This window comes from Hippocampus guttulatus, chromosome 19, assembly GCF_054856545.1.
Source record: "Hippocampus guttulatus isolate MCC_2025c chromosome 19, RoL_Hgut_1.0, whole genome shotgun sequence".
NCBI classification, from domain to species: domain Eukaryota; kingdom Metazoa; phylum Chordata; class Actinopteri; order Syngnathiformes; family Syngnathidae; genus Hippocampus; species Hippocampus guttulatus.
The window spans coordinates 10,225,815-10,247,691 of record NC_141279.1 but is presented as its reverse complement, the minus strand read 5'-3'; the positions used below and the strand labels follow the sequence as shown (position 1 = coordinate 10,247,691).

Sequence of the window (21,877 nt, the reverse complement as noted above, 5' to 3'; positions counted from 1 at the left end):
TCCACAGAACTCTCAATGACCGATGAATTGGTTATCATGCTCATCCATATTCATACTACACGATTGAAAAACAATTCCTTATTTGAAATATTGACAAAGGACAACAGAATTCGCTCTCAGGTTTTCGATCTGCCCAGTAACCGCGTCAACTGAGCTCACCAGAAAACCTTGTGGGATGGAAGTAAGGTATTCACCTTTCCAAGTTTTTCCAAAGTCTTAGCTTTGCCGGAAAAGCTTTGCTCCTTTCATCAACCTGTCTTGCATAAAAATCCAATCTACTACATTTTCCCGTGCACATTGACATACCGTAATGTCGATTCTTCATGCCGTCCCCCCCCCCCCCCCCGATAACTACAAACAAAATAAGCAGAAGAATTACTGGTTTGAGTATTATTTGGAATTTGAATAGCTGCCCGGGGTTCTCATCAATCAGCTCCAGCAGCAAGTGGCAGCCAGATTGGATCACAGTACGATGGGGCCTAGCAGATACATCAGAAGTTTATTTTTATTTTTCATACAGAGTGCTCAAAAAATACAATCTAATTCAAGTCAACCGGTATAAAATACAGACATGATTTGATGCAGCAAAGAAAAGGCATTGCATACAATATTTGACAAGCTAAAAAAAAGTTGAGTTTTTTTTTTTTTTAAGGAAAACACCTGTTCTATAAGGATTTTAACCCTTTCAGGCACAACGGCTACTGCATTGGACAGCTTATCATGTTATCAGGTTACAGGGTGCATGAAATGGTTAATATCAGCACAAATATGCCCCAAGGATTTAAAACCTCTCCAAATTCGGATTTACAACAATGCAGATGTTCCCAACTGAATACCGAAAAGGAATTGTTTGACATTTCAGGAAATGTGCTTACTGACTATCTCGCCAAGAGTAAAATAACAACAGATGCCGCTCTCGCGTTGGAACGGGCTAACGTGAAGCGACAGCCACTTGGCGAGATGACAAACATTTATAGGAGTGAGAAAACATAAGCTTGTCTCTGTCTAATTCATTTTGCCAAGATATCTTCCCGTAGGAATGTCGACGTGGAGGTTGTGTTGATCTAGCGAACAGATTCCACTGCAAGTTTTCCACTGACTTTGTGCACGGTCCATATTGCTCTTTTCCCAGTACGTGTTTAGCGTTATTTAAAACCGAAATAATTTGGGGTAGTTTGTTCAAATGGATGGATGGATAGATGGGTGGTTTGTATATTTTTGATCCATGGCTTCCAACTGATGAACTAAATGTCAGAGACCTTTTACTAAGACACCTGGGAGCTGTTTTGAATTGTGAGAATTTACATAATGTCTCCTTGAAATATTTAATGTACTTTGTACCAAAATGTCACTTGCATGGCTTTAGAAAATGTGCATTTAACCCTTTTATGCACCCTGTAACCTGATAACATGAAAAGCTGTTCACTGTAGTAACCGCTGTTCCTCAAAGGGTTAATAATGTTTTACATGAGTGGTTGATTTTATGTTGTATTCTCCCTTGTCTTTGTGTGTTGCTCCTAATAATAATTATTCAACTTATTAATGACTTCTACTTATTACTCGTATGGCATTTGATCGTACACTCCTTTCTCGTGAGCACTTTGAAACAGGAATTCATGCCTTCGTCACATCCCGGCTGGATTACTGTAATGCACTTTACTTTGGAGTCAGCCAATCCTCCATTAAGCGTCTCCAGTTGGTCCAGAATGCTGCTGCTCACCTCTTGACCGGTACTCGTAAGAGGGAGCACATCACTCTGGCATCCCTTCACTGGCTCCCTATACATTTTCGAGTTCTTTTTAAGATTCTCGAATATTTAAATGGCCATCTTACCTTTCTGAACTCTTCTGCCCCGACACACTGCTCGGTGCCTCAGGTCTGCGGACCAGACATTATTAGAGGTACCAAGAACTAAATGGAGGCTCAGAGGGGACCCCGCCTTTTCCATTGCTGGTCCCTCTCTTTGGAATGACCTCCCACTGAACATTTGGCAAGCCCCCTCGCTGCCCATCTTTAAAACTCGTCTCAAAACTCAGTTGTATTCTTTGGCATTTGACTTGGCATGACTCAGACTTGATCTTAGTTTGACTGTTTTTCTCCTTTCTACTATCTTTATTAATTTATTGTATATATGATATTTGCTCCATGTACAGCACTTTGTATACGGTGGGGGTTGTTTTAAAGTGCTGTATAAATACAGTTGAGTTGAGTACTCAAGTGTTATTCAACATATTTCCGAAGTACAAATGGAATTTGTTTCAGTGGTAACGTTGTTTTGAAAGTCGTGATGTTATATAATTTCAGACATGAATAAAATGTGCCCTGCTTTCATAATACATTTGAATAAATGTCGAAACACCTTAAAACAACAAAGAGGCATCCTATTGGATGATGTAAGGTCTAAGTAGGTTCAAGTAGGTGTTGTTTGCAAAGCTTGTGAATCCTCTGTCTTGAGCTCTCTCTGTGGTGAAACCGGTGAGTGAGTACACACAAGATGGAGTCCAAGCAAGGCAACACCCCTAACCTTGGGAGTCTCCCAGCTGGTGTGTCACCGCGCCATCTGTGGCCCTGTTTGTTCCAGAGATGTTCAGGCTCTTGTGAAACTGTGTAAATTGTACTGCAGGTCTGCCTTGCATATTGTTTTTCATTAGGACCGCAAGGCCTTCAGAAAAAGGTCCTCGTGAAAAAGAAACAATGTGAGCTGGGAACAGGAATTGTTTGCTCGTCTGTTAGCCGGCCCAATTGATTACAGCGGTGATAAACAAAGCAACAATGGAGCTTTGAGAAAAGCAATTGGCCGGATAGGCAGCTCAGAACTTGAACTATCCACGTTGGTCCAACAAAACAAAAATTTGGCAAAAAATGCGATTGCCAGATTATTCCTCTGTTGTAAACAAAGCATTCTTGCAATATAGTTGACCGTTGGAAAGCGGAGGAGATGAATATTCCAAGTCCAATTGAAAAAAATATATATAAAAAATAAAACACTTTTCATGGTTTTATTTGATGTTTTTATGAAACTGTTAAAGAAGAAGAGGACCCAGGGGAGAGCCCTGCAGCCTTGTCAGGGAAAAGTATCCAGAGTGGAATTCCTACACCCCGGTTCTTGTCGTTTTTGCCGGTGATAGTTTCCAAAACTGTGAAAACGGAGGTGTCTATTTTAGGATGTAGTGCAGGCCTATGTTGACTGCGTCCTCCCCAGACCTGTTTGCCCGGTAGGCAAACTGAAGAGGGTCCAGTAGGGGTCCGGTGACGTTTCCAATAGAAAAATCCCACGGCACAGCATCAACAAAAAATACTGATATAATAATGATCTTCTCTCAATTTACTCACAAATCTAGGCCTGTTTAATTCAACACAAAGCCGATGTAGTCACAGGAAGCCGTGTCTTCTTCGTTTGTTATGATGACGACGGCGATTGTGATCATTCAAAGGAAATCAAATATTGTGGAAACAGTCAATGGAAACAAGTTCTGTAAATTTTTGCTAGGATTTATAAAATGTTGAATTTTTTTCTCCGTGTGTGGCAGACAATAAGGATCAAAACGAATAGCGTGCTTGACGCGCACTATTTCTTGTCTTGCTGAAATCAAAAAATTTGAAGAGGTGAGCCCTGCCATGTGCAGTCTGCCCGACATACTACTGGGCCAATGGCAAGCGCAGATTATGTTACCATGACGACAAGGTACAGATTTTGGGGTGAATTTACCTTTTGATTTCAAATTAAGTGACTGCGATTTATGAACAACAGACTCGATTTTCCCGCAATAACTGCAGAATTACATTTGTCAGTTACCTCTCGCTAATTTAAATATGCCACATTACATCATATTTACTTGGTTTTTCACCCTTGACGGGTGGGCATGCACTCTGGAGACTCGACTGCAGTCGAATCTAGTTACAACATACCTTAAGGGACATAACGAATCTATAACGGTGGTCTGTATAAACTACCTCCAATAAAATGGCCGCCAACTACAATGTACAGTATATATATACTTTTTTTTTCTGAACCACAAATACACGCTGGAAGTGGATTGACTGGCCATAAGGGGAGAGCATGGCTATTTTGACAGAGTGACGCAATGAGCACACCCACACCATTCATAGACTGCATTTATTATATTAACCCTTTCATGCACACTGTAACCTGATAACATGATCAGCTGTCCACACTGTAGTAACCGCTGTCCCTGAAAGGGTTAAGTGAAGCACACGCTGAAGTGCCCTGTCTCTAAAGCGGGTTATATAACAAGCCTTTGTGATACGTTCGACTAGAATTGCAGAAAATAATGACAGGCTTGATTGCTTCTCAAAAAGGCATCTTCCCCAAAAGCTGAAGACTAACAATGCTAAATCGGAACCACTTTCTTGTTTATGTCACAAAGAAATTGTTAGACTTCGGAACCACTTTCTTGTTTATGTCACAAAGAAATTGTTAGACTTCGCTTAAGATGAGCACAGGACTCACAGCAGACAAAATGAACTGAGAACTGGTTTACTTTCAGGAAGAGGGACGGGTCGAAGGGGCAGGAACCAAAGGCAGTCAGAGAGAAACCAAATCGAGGTCTACTGGAAGGCTTAAACGTAACAGTTAGGCAGCAACGAGTACGGCAGGGAAGATCTGGCAACGGGCGACTCTTCAGACTGGCCTTCATGCTGCCAAGGAGTGTGGCTGATGAGGTGAAGACTGGCAGGTGTGTAAGTGAGACAGGTGCAATGATTGGGGAGTGAAGGGAACGGAAACAAAAACAACAGAAGGAGGGGCCACACAGTGGACCACTGAGGACAGATAATGTTTTCCAACAGAAATGCTTTTCAGACACCAACATAGATTTTTTGATGTGTGCCATGCGGCTTACCAAGGAGCCATGAAGCATTCGAGTCAATAAGTAACAAGGTGGCTGGTCTTAAAGCAGTGATTATCTCTTTAAAGGCTGAAGATGTTATAAACGTCTCAACCTGGTGGCAAGTTCAGCACGCCGATTTCCGTTCCAACAGCCTTCCCGCTTTCTTCCAAAAGGTGGACCAACAGGCTTCCATCATATAATTACCGTGACAATAACCTTGGCCTTCCGAGCCGACGTTTACAGGACATGAGGCGTTGTGGCCTTAATCTCTGGGTGTCGCTATGACACACGCGTGTGAATACACACCCTGCTATTATTAGCTTGGTAAACTGCTTGGTGTGCGAAAGGGTAAATGATGGTTAAGACCACTGCTATGTTTGAGCAGGCAAACCCCCCCCCCCCAAAAAAAAACAAAAACAGAACTCACGTTCAGCAAGATCTTCCAACTGTAGTTTATTAAAAAGACCAGGGTGCAAATATGAAATTAAAAAAAATAAAGACAAGCATATCATTTTTAAGCATTTAATACAAACTTAACAATATAAACTATTTCAGTCCCTCTTGACATGTAAGACACTGACTCAAAATACTTTGTTATACCGCATTTTTTTTTCTCATCAAGTATTGCACAATGTAGGTACAAAAATTACTATCCATACGATTACATTTGCTGTCCATAGTATAGCAAAATCTTGAACCCCTTAACAGAAAATACAATTCATCTTTCAGAAATAGCAAATATTCCTACAATTCGAGTTCCACCACTAAAGGAATATTCTGTACACAATCTTGAGAATATCTGGTGTCATTTTTTTTTCTTTTAAGATGGATTTGTTTCACAATTGTTTTAAAAAAGAAAACTAAGGAAAAGCTGCTGCAGCCATCACAGATCACTGGAGTAGTAAAAAGATATAAATGCAACACCATGTCATAGAAACAATATATACTCTGATATCTTACAAACTTTGTACTAAATTAAATTATACAATTAGAAAAAGACCAAGTAACCCCACTTTGTACTGCCAATTCATAAAAATCAGCCCGTCTTACCAACTGTAAAATACTGTAAGAGGCCAAAACTTGAAGCTTGTGTTTTGTTTTTTTTCTTCATTATATCCCCCCTTATTTTTGGAGTATTTTCCTCAACATGGTAAAAAAAGAAAGAATATTGTGCTTGGTTGGCAAAAAAGGGGGGAAAAAAAAAGAAAAACAATGACGCATGATGAATTGAAGAAACCAAGCTTGGATGTGTTTATACAGCAAGCTTTTGTAGTGTAGAAACAAACTCGAAGGGTTCCAGTAAACACACCCTTGGGCACATGCGCCTGGTGGACGAGTCGCTCTCGGTCCAGTTTCTAAAGTGTGCGCTTTGTTTTTTTTCTTCCTCTCTTTTCCGAGCCACCTCATTCATAAATAACCATCTGCTCGGTAAGTTTTAGTTAGCCATAACAGGCTGGAATTGCTGGTTAGAATACTGCATGGGTCTCAGACTAAAGTTGAGGCCATCCACGAGGGACTTGTCATTGAGGCTTCCGTAAGCTGCAAACACATCGAAGGCATTGTTGTACGGCAGAGGTCCGAGCCCCAGGGAGGCCTCGGCGGGAAACGCTGGCCCGGGACTGGCCTGGCTCTGGAGACTGGGAAACACAAACTCCTTGGCGTTGGGGGACAGAGCCGAGGCCTTCTGTTGCTGCTGCTGACCGAGGCCCAGCCCGTACAGCGAGTGCATGGAGGTGGAGATGGCTTTCTGCTTGAGCAGGGTGTTGACATTCAGACCCAGGTTGCCAATAGGCGACGACCGTGCCGCTTTGTTGCTACCGCCGCCGTTGGTGCCGTTGGTGGCGTTGTTGCCGCGGCCGCAGCTTTTCATCTTGGTGGAGCCAAACTTGGTGGCGGCGAAGGTGGCCGTGGTGAATGTCAGCGGCTGGGCCGAACGCGGCATGAAGGAGGGGCTGACGGCGGCCGACTGGCCAAAAGGAGGCGACGGCGAGCTGGACTCGGACGATTGGCCGACGGGTTCTGTGATTGGCATAAACACCTGGGCCTCGGGATTAAAACTGTTCTTGATCTCCTTGTCTAGCTCGGAGCCGTTCTCGCCGTTATCATCCACGTAGAGCACCTTGACCGCTCCCTTCTCTCCGATTTGGTAGGAGACCTCGAACGGGTCAATCCACACGCTGAGGTCCTGAGGGAGGTTATTGCGGACATCTTCGATGGCCAGCCCGCTCTCTTTCGCCGCCTGTTCCACCACGGGGTCCACCTTCTCCCCTACGTGGATACAGCGGAACCCCGAACCTTTGTATGGCTTATCCGGGTACCAGTGGCCTTCATACTTTTTGCTCAGCAGGCTCTCCAGCTCCTCGCCGAAGATATTCACACGTCGTCGGGGGAGTTTGTTGTATAAATAGGAAATAATAAAGTTGAGTGCTACTTGAATTTCAAGCTGCATAGCTGCTTCGATGGGGATGAGATTTTCGTCTCAGCTGTTTGTTTCCCCCCCCAACGGCACCAGAACACAAAACAATTTTTAAATCTTCAAGGCAACAGTGACCGGAGTGATGGAAATGCTGATGGATGGAGTTCTTGTGGATGAAATGAATATCCTTCCTGAAACGTGGCTGGGTTCTGGATCCTGAAAGACAAGAAAGTTCCCTTTAGTACCTCTGCATTATGTCAAATGTAAATGGACATTTGCTGAACTAAAAATGTTTGTTGACATCCATTCTGATATCAACTTTCAAAATACCATTGACATATCGCAATTTATTTTATATGGCAGCTAAGGTGAATATGACGAGATTTAGCTGAGCCTTTTGCGAACATTTTAAAGAAATAACAGTTACAAATGTATGTATTTTTTGCTTTCTAGAAGCTTTTGTTATGGAAATACACGTTCCTGTAGAAATGCATGTGGAAATGCTGGCGACCGGTCGACAGTCTCACCCAATGACAAATGGGACAGGCTCCAACTGCAAAACATAACTCAATTTGAAACACGCGCTATACAAAACATGGACATGTCCAAAAGCTCACCAAATTTTGCAACAATGTTGATCCTGACTTTAAAAAAAAAAACAGACTTATTAAGGGTCCTAAACAGGAGCAGACGGGCGATGTTAAATTGTGAAATTGCTTGCTTACACCATTTAATATAGGGAGAGCATAGAATCATAGCCGCTCACTCAGTAGCGCCCCCTGGGGAGTTTGAACATAAATAAGCGGAGGATAAATTCGGTGCCCATGTCTATCATGCCAAGACATGCATAAAAGTCTCAAGGACCATGCTTGAATTTGAAACAAAATTTGGCCAGTTGGGTTTGAAGTTTCCATTTTGGGTCAGTTCACTTGCTCCTACTTTGGCAAAGGCCATTCATCCATTTTCTTACGACGTTCGGGGTCACAAGGAGCTGGTGCCTATCCCAGCCGACTTCAGGCCAAAAGCAAACTACACCGCAGATTTCCCAATCAATCAATCAATCCCAGGACAACTGTGTCAAATGGGTAACACTAAAAAGTGTAGCCATTTCATCCATACAGTCTACTTGTGTCTGAGTTAGATGATCACTTCAAGAATTGGTCATGAGAATGCCTCCCCCATTTAATGTCGGTACAAGGGGGGGCTACATCTCGTGGGGGGGCAGCACCAAGTCTTGAATATGCAACAGTCAGTTGCAAATGCTGCATCTCTCAATTGGACGGTACCAGCCCCGCTATAAATAAGCCATCGAGTCACTAACGGTGTCAGCGGTCTGTTCCTCATTGGCCTTGTGTGACAAGACGAAAGGCAAGCTTTGTGACCCCTGTGGGCAAACGGAAAGTGTGCAATAATCACGCGGATGCTGAATACGTGTTTGGACAAAACACCGACCGAGAGCTCTCTGGGTGGTTCCTTATTTCTACGACTCTGGCTTGCATCCAACGAGCTATAACAAGACACAAAACGTGAATGCTGCCGTTACATAATTTACACTGACTGCGCGCGCATTTCATAGCATCCCGAAGCAGATTTTTTTTAAATATGCGTGTTTTCTCGTCGTACATGACAACGTCGAAAATTAGCATAACTAGCATTAGCTTGACAACTTGCCGTGAGGGGTGTGAACGCCTGTGCAGCACAGCGTCCTTTTATTATTATAATTATGTCCCCCCCCCCCCCCCCCAATATCTCCTGTGAGCCAATTCTGTTAATGTGTAGCTCAGACAGGTTGGTTATAGTTGTCGGTTCGTGATGTGTACAGATTAAGGGATTAAAGGTCAGCGATGGACGCAAATAAAAACAAAAACGTCAAACGGGGGAAAGTCACGTTCATCGGATGCCTGCTCCACAGCTAGATAGGTAGCTTTTAGCTTGGTGGCCGGAACCAGAATATTCGACATATGCTACGTGACTGACATTTAGTAGCGCAATGACAGCAATTAAAAAGGCAAGGAAACGTCAGAAAATACACAATCAAGTTCAGATTCTCAATCAACAGATTATACGACACCGCTGCGGGTGATTTGAGATGGACTTACATGGGAAATTATCGAACCTCTTGCAATAACAGCTTCCGCTTGGAGTATTATAGACCTTCGAATTGCAGCGTTCTTTGGGAAGTAGAAAATTATGATGTCGACGTCGAACCTCTTGGTTCCAGACGAATTTCCTTCTGTGAGTGGTGGGGTAGTTAGCTTGATTCCAATTCCCGAATTTACTCAGCTGACTCCCCGCAGCCTGGGAGTTTGTACAACTCTACCCTTTAAGACTGATGGCGACTTGTTTATATAGTATCCCTCCGCCACGGACACGGAGGAGGTGGAGATGCGGCTCACAGAGGTCGACACCCAGCAGAGCGATTCCACTGGCTCGACGTATTACGTCATCCGCGAACCACCAAATGCCGGCTTCCGATTGGATAATATTTTGGTCAATCAATGGAGGGGAGTTCTATTTACGGCAGTTGGTTTCCCATTCGATGGGCTGTGAACTATTTTTGCCTTTTTTCGAGTCATTAAAAATCTTGTTATGAACCAAAAATTTATTTATTTAGATACATTTCTCAGACAATGGGGAACAGAGGATGAGGTGCTCGAAAATGGAAGGACAAGGCCCTACACGGGATGTACCACCGGACCATAACTGAAGTGGCTGATCTCAAGAAGTCCTATCAGTGGCTAGAGAGGGCTGGCCTGAAGGACAGCACAGAGGCACTCATCCTGGCTGCTCAGGAGCAGGCCCTGAGCACCAGAGCCATTGCGGCCCAGATATACCACACCACACCACACCAGACAAGACCCAAGGCGTAGGTTGTGCAAAGAGGCATCGGAGACGATCCAACACATAACTGCAGGGTAAAAGATGCTGGCAGGGAAACCCTACATGGAACGCCATAACCAGGTGGCTGACATCGTCTACTGAAACATCTGTGCGGAGTATGGACTGGAAACCCCAAGGTCAAACTGGGAAACACCTCCAAAGGTGGTGGAAAATGACTGAGCGAAGATCCTGTGGAACTTCCAGATACAGACTGACAAGATGGTAATGGCGAACCAAGCACATATCGTGATCTTAGATAAAGGGCAGAGGAAAGTGGATGTTAACTTTTCTTTTGATAGCGGCGCGGACACCCGCAGCGGCTCCTCTTGTTTTATGTTGAGAGGGAAGAAATTTCATCTGTGCTGTATGTTACACATACAGTACATTTGACAATAAAGTTTATCCAATCCAATCCATCAGAAAGAAGGAACACGAGAAACTCGAGAAATACCAAGGGCTCAGAGAGGAGCTGGAGAGAGCCTGGAAGGTAAAGGTGACAGTAGTGCCTGTGGTGGTCGGAGCACTCGGGGCAGTGACCCCCAAACTGATGAGTGGTTGCAACAGATTCCGGGAACAACATCGGACATCTCAGTCCAGAAAAGCGCAGTGCTGGGAACAGCAAGGATACTGCGCAGAACCCTCAAGCGTCCTAGCCTCTAGTAGAGGACCCGAGCTGAATGGGGGACGGACACCACCCGAGGGGTGAGACGAGGATCTATTTATTTATTTTATTTTTTTATGTAGCCGGGTCTTTAGAAAGACTGGACTGAACACAAAATATTTTTTATGTGGGCTTTATTCCCAACTGAACAAGAAAAAAATTGTACAGTTTAAGAGTTCGAAAAAAAGGGATCTAAGAGATCAAAGAAAATTATCTAACAGATAAAAGAAAATTATACAATAATAAACAACAGTGTGGCTCGCTTGATAGGAAAACAGAAATAAAATGGCATTACTTCCAAGCCACAATACTCTATTAAATTCGAATAATCATTCCAACCCAATGTTTTGAGACACACTTACTCGATACGTTCCGGCGTGTTGGGCAGACACGAAACACGCGGAAAAACACAAATGATTTCCCCTCTAAAGAACACATAAAGCAGCTCATATAATTTCACAGTAAAAAAACAAAACATATTTACACCTTGTCACATTGCGAACACTTACGCTGTACAGCCGTTTGCAGGACCCACCAGCGGAAGCATTCAATTTCCCAAACAATGATCTCTTACTCTTCAAATATTCCAACAATCAATCACTTGTCCAAATACAACCCCGAACGTGCTTCATGGTAAAATAGTTACCAATTACCTGAATATCGCCTGGGTCACAATGACGATTGTTGTTTTTTTCAAATTGGGACGAGCGGCATCCACAGTTCAGCGCTATCCTCCTTCACGTGCATGTCATCCCCCCCTACTTCTTGGTCTAATTCTCACTCGCGCTATATGTTACTGCGTGTTTTTGATCTAGCATTACTTTTAAAGAGACAGTGCTAGCAAGGTAGCCCTCGCTACAATATCAAAGTATGGTTCACCTACAATGTCAAAGTATGGTTCACCTGGTTACTTAATACAGTATACTGTATACTGTATTAAGTAACCAGGTGAACCATACTTTGATATTGTAGCGAGGGCTACCTTGCTAGCACTGTCTCTTTAAAAGTAATATTAAATTATTAATATTAAAATATATATATACTTTAAAAGTATATATATATATATATATATATATATATATATATATCCCGTATTCACACACACACGCACTGCAACGTGATTAAATTGTAAAATTGAACAATGTTGTCATGTGTGATTACGACTTTAATGTGACACCAAGCCCTTTTAAAATAAAGAAGCTTACCGTGATCGCATAGTAATGTCCTCTCCTGTTTAGTATCGTCCTGCCCTATCCTGTCTTGACTATACTATAGTTTCACAACAAACTTAACACTTGAAAGGAAGCCAATTTCTCACTGACAGTCTTTCACTGTGGGAGTGGGCAACACACACACACACACACACACACACACACAGCTGTTTACGCAAAATGGCATTATGATGTTCCAAGAACTAACAGTAGCCGCAAATGACAACCTTGTTTTGCAACATCCACCTGCAAGATTTCATGAAACAGATGCACTTACTGCATGAGAAAAAGGTACTACATTGCACTGTATATCACTACTGTCAACATGGTATTAAAAAAAATTACCTGATTTGATCTGTAGATTGTGAAAAAATGAATAGTTGTCCAGTGATTCTTGGCAGCATTGTGTGTGCTGGCTACTTTTTTCACAGCAGCTGAACAGTACAGCAGGGCTTAAGTTCTCCCCTGTCAGGCCTAGGGAGCTTGACGCCACAGCCTGTTCTTACCTAACATGGGCTCCCGCACTCCTGTGTTTGCACAATAAATACAATGCCACATGAATCTCGCAGGGCCAGGGGGCAGGGTAGCATTGTGAATAAATCAAGACAGGTGTTTGGATAAGACCTGTGACGTAAAACTGTAGATAACAAATTGTGAACTCATCGCCAAAAAGCTCCTTTTCGTCAGCTAAGATACAGGATCATATTTGGGTTGGTGGACATTTTTCCCCTACCCCCACCATGACATACAAAATACAGAAACATTTACTTATGTCCTTAGACAAAAGTGATTCTTAACTATGATGTCAAATAGATCATGACCATTCCCTAAAATGGCATTCCTATTATCGCTCCTTCTTGGTGACCAACTTACATATTTAAGATAACAGATTTTTAAAATCTGTTTTAAATCAGTTTTTTTTTTTTTGGTCGGATTGTACCGATATCTTCCGTGTAATTTTTAAAAACATTTCATTTGTGCTACGGTCTTTTTTTTATCCTGGACTTAAATTATCCTCGGAAGAGGATAGTTCGAGCGTGGTTTTTTTTTTCCCTCTCCCTACCCAGCGTTTTTCCTTTCTGAATTCTGATTGTAATTTCCCCATTGCGGGACAAATAAAGGATATCTTAATTTGATGAAAGGTGTATTTTAAATGGTTGTACTTGTTATCTGAAGTTGTGTCTCAACTTACTCACAGCCCTGTTAGGATAATATTTATAGCCAGAGAGGATGAGAAGGAAAAGTGAGCTACATGACTCAGCAGAAATTATTCTGTTGTGATCATGGATAGACCTAAGATGGTCCTCTCTTCTATTTTTCATTATTATTTTTTCAATGTTTTCAGCCCCCATAATGGAGTGTGTCACTCTTACCAACGCAACCCTGTTACACATCATCAGATTTGGTCTTCTTTTTATTATATAGCTAAGCTTGTTCTTAGCAGAGTAGCTAGCTTAATAGTAGTAGCTATTAAGTAGCAGAAATCTAAATAAATAAATAAGTAGTAGTAGCATTTACCAGAGCAAAAATTAAACACCAGCACTGATTTGAAATCCTGTTACATACAACTCTGTAACACATTACTGTATCAGATATAGTCTTCTTTTTTTGTATATAGCTAATTTTGTTCTTAGCAGAGCAGCAAGCTAGCATTTACCAGAGCAAAAACTCAACACGACCACTGATTTGAAATCCTGCTACATACAATCCTGGTATCTTGGTTACAATTATCCAAAAATTAAATTAGCATTCCAACAAAAGTTAACTTTTTAAGATGTAATCACAAAGGATTTAATCCATCCATCCATCCATTTTCTAATTGGCTTATCCTCACAAGGGTTGCGGGCGTGCCGGAGCCAATGCCAGCTGTCTTCAGGCAGGTAGGCAAGGTGAACTGGTTGCCAGCCAATTGCAGGGCACCCAGAGACGATCAACCATTCGCACTCACAATCACACCGAGGTTCAATTTGGAGTGTTCCATTGACATGCCAGACATGTTTTAGGAATGAAACCAGAGTACCCAGCGGAAACCCACGCAGCCACTGGGAGAAGATACAAACTCCACACAGGAAGGCGGGAGCCAGAATCGAACCCTGCACAGCCATCTCGTCCTAGACGCATAATTTTCCCGCGGGACGCACAGTTCCAAATAATGTGCGTTTTTGGGACGCAAGGAAATTTCTCAGTCAAAACAAACAAAAAAAAAAACCAACTACGGCAGGCCTGAGGATTTCACAGTAACGATCGTTACCGGTAGCGTGTCGTTTCCGTGGCGTCACTTTGACGGTACCGAAAAATCGTCTCCCATAAAAGTCACCATACATCGAGTTGACTGTACACGATCGAATCTCTCCTGCGTGATTAACGCGATTTCACTGTGCTTGTATGTGTGTTTGTGGTGTGGTGTGTGAGTGTGTTTCTTCTAATTTACTTTCTTTTTGTTTTGTTTTCAGTGTTGGCGGGGTGGGACAGATAAGGTTATGTGCTCATGCGGGTTGCTATTTTAGTCCGCAAACTGAGGAATCGCGCAGATGACAGTTTGAGATGGCGGCGAAAAAACACACAAAGGTCTACAAATTACGACAAGAAATGGGAATGCCAGTCTGATTTTTTGTATAAATCGTCCGAAGGGTGTATCACTAAACTCACCTGTGACGTATGCACAGAACACGAGAGCGAGATACGACGCGAGGCACGATTACGAGGCAAGTTGGTTATTAGATCTATAGGCTAATCGCTATGAAAAATATTATGAAATAGTCTTGATTATTCCATAATTTACTGGGTGTAGCATGGTAACTTTAGGAATAAAACATTCGTCACAAGGTGTAGTAATGCTAATGTTAACCGTCAGTAGAACTAACGATGATGTGTGGTAGATTCTTTCGTCAAATTGATCGTAGATTACACATGACGATGACCAGTAAATTAATCTTTGCTGTGTGATACTGGAAAAAATACTCTGATTTTGTGGTATGTTGTATTCATGATGCCATATGACTACATATTTTGATCCATTTATTTTGTTGAATAAACCCGGAGTACACAGCTGCTGATGTTCATTGTTAATCTTGTATGCCTGAATTATTTACATTTTTGCAGCATTTGTTTATATGAAATAAACCTATTATCAATGTATATTGTTGTTGTTTGTGATATTATCATATGTAATTGAATAAGTAGACCATTTCAGAATTCGAAATTTGGGACTCTCTAAAGGCATAATGGGACTCGTACTTTTCTGATCAGCGAGTCCCTGGGACTCGCTGGGGGAAAACTGTAAAATGATCACTGCCTGCACTGCAAGGCGGACGTGCTAACGAGTCGACTGCCATGCCATCCCTTCATAAACGATTTATTCAGTCACATTATTTTAAATACGATTTTCAGACGCCTAAGCACCTTTAAAAGGGTCACACCAATCACAGCAAAATTTGATATGACAAATAGAATATAAGCATCAAATGAATTTTATATACTATTTGTGTGTTTTCGTTTGTGGAGGCACCATTCCATCACCCGGTTTATCTAATCAATCTTTATTTTTCAACATGCAGCCTGTTTAATTTCATTTGCCTATAGACTCAGATTCTGTGTTTTATACGCTTCAAATGACATCATTCATTATAAGAGGCATTTGATTCACTGATGATTAATTAGCTTTGTGAGATACAAAGACAGAAGACGGTTTGATCAGTCTGCTTGCAAAATCATTCATGATCTCAAACAAGAAAACAAATTGTATTCTGCACATGTGAATGTTTGATGTTGAGCTTGGTTTCAGGATGCTGCAAGCGTCATGAATCGTTCTTTCTCTAGAATCATCTCTCTCATACCCAGAGATGATTCCCCCATCATCCATGAAGCCACTCGTGTGATGGATGACGTCAATGCAGCTAAACACACTATTGGGGCCGAGGAGACACACCAAGGCCAACAGAGAAAGGGGCCTTTTTTTCCTTTCATACCTCAGGATCAAAGGCGATTGCGCTATAAGACTGCAAGGGAAGCACAGCTTCCGTAAAATGTCAAGAAATAAGTGATCAAATATATGTGTGTACATACAATTGTGCGTACATGTCATTGACTAAATGTGCGCTACAACCCGCTCAACCTTTGTTCCGAATCAGCTTCTTATTACTGGTTACGACGGGGTTCTCTTATCATTCATTCCCGCAGCTTCACTGCGCTTTAAACTGTGTGGACGCTGAGCGTCTACAGCGCTGATGCTGGGCGTCGAGAGAGTTCAGAGCCCGTTGTCCCAATGCATTGAAACGAGACGAGTCATTGGATAAATGCTGGTTTGGTCCCGTCCATCGGACGCTCGGCGTCTCCGGGAGTCTATGGACAGTGGGCGCTTATCGGCTGGCCCGGACGCTCCGCTTTTCTGCATGATGATTGAATGATGTGCCTGAGGCTGAATCTCTTTTTGATTGACAGCGAAATGAGGCAATCACCAATCTTTTTGTGTAGGCATCCGTGGGAGCATTTTTCAATTCTCATTCTGTTCTGAGTTGAACTGGAGACTTCTTCAATCATCTTACAGACACTTTCTTTGTTGAAAACGACTCGCGGCAAATTAATCTTTTATTTCTGGTGGGTTTTATTGTAGTTGCTTTTGTTCGCAGACTGACTTATATCACCACAGTTTCCGTCCTAACCGAGCAGCGGGTGCTGCTGAGCCCCTCCACCGTCAATAAGCACTCGCAGGTGGACACACTTGACACGAGCCTCGCGCCAGCCCCAGCTAGCGAGCTACCTAAGTAGCAAGCCCCACATAATGGCAGACAATTTGAATGTTGTGGACCGAATTTTAGTGAAGCCATTTGATAGTCTTCCTTACGAGGAAAAGCTTAGAGTTAAACAGCAGGGTAGATCAACTCCTCGGATTGATTTGGTGCAAAGGGTGGGGGAAAAGTCACCGTGTGACGGGTCTTTTCAGTTGTCCTCATGTGAGAAAGTGAGCTGGCTGACTGGCAGTGCTGTAACAAATAAAATGTACTGTTGGCCATGCCTCTTGATGAAACCATCTCAGGGATGTGTTGTCTGGTCAAAAGTGGGTTTTGGGGATCTCTCTAACTTTAACAGGGCATACAAAAGGCATGAGAAAAGCAACATGTGAGTGCATGTGCTAGGTTAAGTTGCCTGGGCAGAGTAAGCGTTGAGCATGCAATTAATGAAGGCGCTCGCATTCAATTGGTAAAACATAATGAAACTGTCAAACAACAGAGCTTTCCTAAACCGCCTTATTGACATGACTTCATTGCTTGGCCGTCAGAAGCTGTCATTTAGGCATACCTGTCAACTTTTCGGAGCGCCAACCTGTATAAACTACCAAAAAAATCCTTATAAAGAGCAAAAAATCCTTATAACATACCAAAGCATTTTATATGTCAAAATAACGGCAGAAAAACCCCCACGAAATTTTCAATGATATTTATTGTAGATCTCCATAATACAATGTCTGCTTAATGTCTAATCATCATTCAACTTAGTGGCATTACTGTGTTCAGAGTTGTATTCCTGCGTTACTTTTTTCACCAACTCCAAATATTGAAAACACTGAAAAAATAGCCATTCAGCACTCAGGTTTCAACTAGGAACCACGTGATTTACTGGAAAGTTACCGGAAATGAAAGCATTCGAGTAGACTAGCACCATTCTGGGCAAAAGCAAACGGAACTACCCGTTAGGGGAGGGGGGGACGGAAATTTTCAGACTCCATATGATTTGTGCGATACGGCCATATACGTAAGATTCCCCACAAAATCCGTATGAACTATGGCTAAACCGTATGAGTTGACAGGTATGTTTAGGGGGCATGATGAGAGTGATGAATCATCCAATTAGAGGGAGTTTACAAAAATATTCGCTAAATATGACTCTGTCCTGGCCACACAATTCCGGTCATCAGCTGTGTTTTCTGGCATGTCCCATGCAATTCAAAATGATTTGAACTCTGCTCTTTCAGCCACTGTTTCTGATGAGATCGAGGATGAAATTCAGGCTGCTCCCTTCTTTGCGTGGCAGGTGGATGAAACAACTGATTTAGATTACCATGCTCAACTCTCGATCATTGTTTGCTGTGTGGATAGGGCAGGTAAAAATCAGGGGCGCTATATTGGATTCTTTAATGTTTCTGGGGGGCGAGAGTGTGTTTTTGAAATCTTGAATGAGAGCTTGCAGAAATATAATTTCAGGGAGAAACTTGTGGCGCAAACCTGTGATTCAGCTCTTGTTTGATTGTAAGGTGTCCTTGAGTGTTTTATAAATAAAATGTATTATTATTATTATGATTATTATTGCCCCCAGTGCAATGTGTGTGCATTGCTATGCACTCAGACTGAATCTGGTTCTCTCTCAGGGGGTTAAATGCTGAGTGCAGAATATTTTTTGCATCAGTCTCTGGGTTTGCCACATTTTTCTCAAAATCCACCAAGAGGATGTCTTTTCTTGAGTCTGCAGGTCGCTCAAGGTTGCCCAGAAATGCTCCTACTCGATGGAATTTCACATCACAGATAGTGAGCACTGTGGCAAACAATTATGATGCCCTTATGATGATCATTGCAGATAGTTCCATGGATGATGACACATTCGACCGTGCCAAAGGCTTTCTGATGAAACTGGAGGATTTTGAGTTTGTGTTCATGCTGTACGCATGCGAACAAATCTGCACCGAGACTGATGTGGTATTTGACATTGTCCAGCAGAGAGCTGTGGATGTTCTCTACTGCAAGAAAAGATTTGAGTCTCTTCTTGCTTTTGTAAAAAAAGAAGGGGTAAGAGGGGGCTGTTTATGCCAAAGCAGCAGATCTCACATCAGACCTACAAACTGATCCCACGAGAAAACGCCGTATGTAACAACCAAAGGATCCTAAGGAGCGCTACAGAAATCTGTACATGACCATCCTACACAATCTCACAGAGCAGATACCTCTGCGCTTTGCAGATTTGGAACGTCTGCGCTTCTTGGAATTAGTCAATTCAGGGAAGTTTGATGAGATGAGACAAGTGTTTCCAGAGTAGGCATTTCAGAGTGTCCTGAAAGGTTTTGGCCCGTTCTTTGATTGTGGAAGACTGAGGTCTTGTCACGTTGAGCCCGAAGCGACAGAATAATCGCTTCGTGCACAACTACTAGAGGTAAGTGGATCCCCGAAACAGCAGACACAGAAAAAGAATTTTGTCATAAAAAATGAAATTTATTATAACACAAAATCCCCGTCTAAACGGACAACAGAAAACGCTGGTCAAAAGAGGGCCAGGAAATAATAACGAAGCAACAGGAAACGCTGGTCAAAAAAGAGGACCAGGAAATAACAGAAAACGCTTGCGAAACAAAAACGGCAAGGAGAAAGTTCTTAAGTAAAATACTAATCAATCACGAGAGAAATATCAAGGCACATATAGTCATGTAAGTCAGAGTTTTAACCGAGAAGGAATAGACGATAGCAAATGGCACGGCGTGGAATACTCCGGCAGTGAGTTGACTGTCGGAGTGCCTAGATATAGCAGGTGCAATCGTCAACTAATGGGTGGCAGGTGTGCAGGCGGCAAGCAAGAACGCCTGCCCCCTGCTGTCAAATACGGAACGTGACAGGTCTGAACTTCAAGTCCTATACTCAAACCAGGACTTGCAGGGCAACAGGGGAAAGCAGTGTGATTTCTTGTTGTTTCTGAAAGACATTGAGTCAGACAGTACAATGCCTCAGGTCTACAAACAACGATTGGAGCTACTTCTGCAGGTGTAGAGAAGAGCTTCTCCTGTTTAAAGCGGCTCAAGTCTTAAACCCGCAACACCATGGGCCAAGGCCGTTTAAGCAGCCTAGGTCTTCTGGCCATAGAGAGGACGCTAGTTAAGTCCCTGGAAAAGATGCCTTGTTAGTATGACAGGGTCACAGATCATTTTCTTGAAAAGGAACCTGAGAGTAGAATTCACGTATAAATAAACGGACACATTTTATGATGTAAGCCGAAATTGAGCTTCCCCACCTCGACAGACTAGCATCCGCCACTGCTCAGGATATGCCTGACACAAAGGCAAATAGCTCTAAAGTCACTGAAAATATTCTCTTGCGATCACATGAGACCTCAGCTTGTTGCCACTCAATTTTTATACTTGTATGGCAGCTAAGAATGTTAAAATGTTACTTTTTTTAAGGATTGTTTCTACTTCCATCATAGGATTCTTTAACTCTCTCATGCACCCTGTAACCTGTTAACATGGTAAACTGTCCACTGGAGTAACCGCTGCGCCTGAAAGGGTTAAAATGGGACATATTCTGAAAAATAGCTTTTTAGTACCTCGGATACAACAAATTTGACAACAAGAGTGTAAAATTAAACAAGGAAGTAAATATTCTAACTGTGACGTCATTTATTTGAGCGAACCCCCCCCCCCCCTACAAACACACACACTCGCCGTGACACACACACTTACCGACAAATTCCAGCCTGCTGTGCATACACTTGCCAGTGAGATAAGACAGAGTGTCTATCAAGCCATTGTTGGCGCTTCGCTCTTGGTTGTCATGGTAAAAAAATAAAAATAATAATAGTAATAATGAAGTACAAACACAAAATACAGTACACTACTGTACTGTTATATTCTCTTCAAGATGGTGTTCATAGTGCAGTTTGCTTCTGTAAAAAAAAAAAAAAAAACGGAGGAAACTATTCATATTTTAAAAAAGGTCAGCTCCTTGCATTAACTATGTTTGGAAAATAGTACGGTATTCAACCTGTCAGGGTAGCTTTCAACAAAGTGTCGAGGAGCGCTTACTGACGCCAACTAAAGCATGTATCGTGCTTTAAAAATGTGTAACTGTTATACAAAGGTTAAAAAGAAAAGAAAGAAAGAAAGAAAAAGTTAACAGCTGTGCATTAAAAGTAGGGGTGTGCCAAGACCACTTTTTCACTTCTGATATCATACCGATATTGCCTCTAGTGTACTGTAGGACACAAATATTGATCTGATATCAGCAGGAATGATACATGCTTGTATGACTTGATGAAATGATATTGTTCAAATAAAGAACAACAGTTAGCAACAGTAGGTATTAGAAAATATGACCCATTTATCAATAAAATAGATTCATAAATACAAAATAAATATAATAAAATAAAACAAAGTAATTTAAAAAAAGGACACTGAGAAATAACCACAATAAAGTCTATAAAAACAAATTACACTCTCTGAAGTGCAAAATCACGATGTTTGCGTAAGATGCCGGATAGAAGAGCAGGAGGGGAGAGGGAGGGGGAATGGACTGCAATTGACTAATCAAATTTCCATTTGCGTTGGTATCCCAAGGCCACATCTCAATTCAGCGAGTGATTTTTTACAAATTCAAGATATTTAAAAACAACGCATTTATTAAAAACAGAAAAAAGTAAATAAAATTACATGGCATAAGTATCGTTTTGTTTTTTGTTTTTTAATTGTATGACATACAATCACGACAGTCACAAGGTGACTACTGAGTGAATTAAATTTCCCGCAGCACTGATTGGACAAGCAATGTCATGTGATCATCTGCAGCCAGTGATGGCCAAGCGGGCGTGTCATAACTAATTGACATGTTGAGTCAGGTGTGTGTTACCCTCCATGGCAGAGGCTCTGTTGAACCCCTGAGAGCGACTCACCGAACCCCAGGGGTTCGATTGAACCCAGGTTAAGAACCACTGATTGAGAGGCACGCCTTGACTCAGAATAGTCCTGATCCTCTTAATTTCAGCCTCTCAACGGTAAATAGTCTGCGATTTCTATAGTCCTCTATGAAAGCAGACTAATTGCGCTTGATCAAAGTAACACATTTGCAGATATCTTTGGAAAAGAATGCTCCACATTTGTAACTATTTT

At 42.1% G+C, this 21,877-nt stretch overlaps 1 protein-coding gene across 2 annotated transcripts; it reads right to left on the bottom strand.

The window, feature by feature from the left end:
- Positions 1-5,273: 5,273 nt before the first annotated feature.
- LOC147190249 (protein Tob1-like) lies at positions 5,274-12,384 on the bottom strand. 2 transcript variants are annotated; one of them, XM_086139177.1, is made up of 2 exons: positions 12,364-12,384; positions 5,274-7,482 (listed from the first exon to the last, which is right to left on the bottom strand). In XM_086139177.1, the coding sequence occupies exon 2, from the start codon at positions 7,297-7,299 to the stop codon at positions 6,286-6,288; it is 1,014 nt and encodes a 337-aa protein (XP_085995303.1). In that variant the 5' UTR covers positions 7,300-7,482; positions 12,364-12,384; the 3' UTR covers positions 5,274-6,285. The 2 variants fall into 2 exon arrangements, with proteins under 2 accessions (XP_085995303.1, XP_085995302.1); XM_086139176.1 differs by lacking the exon at positions 12,364-12,384 and adding an exon at positions 9,366-9,595.
- Positions 12,385-21,877: the final 9,493 nt, after the last annotated feature.

Excerpts from the sequence above, each read along its gene's own strand:
- LOC147190249 (XM_086139177.1), bottom strand. The coding sequence starts at position 7,299 with ATGCAGCTTGAAATTCAAGTAGCACTCAACTTTATTATTTCCTATTTA.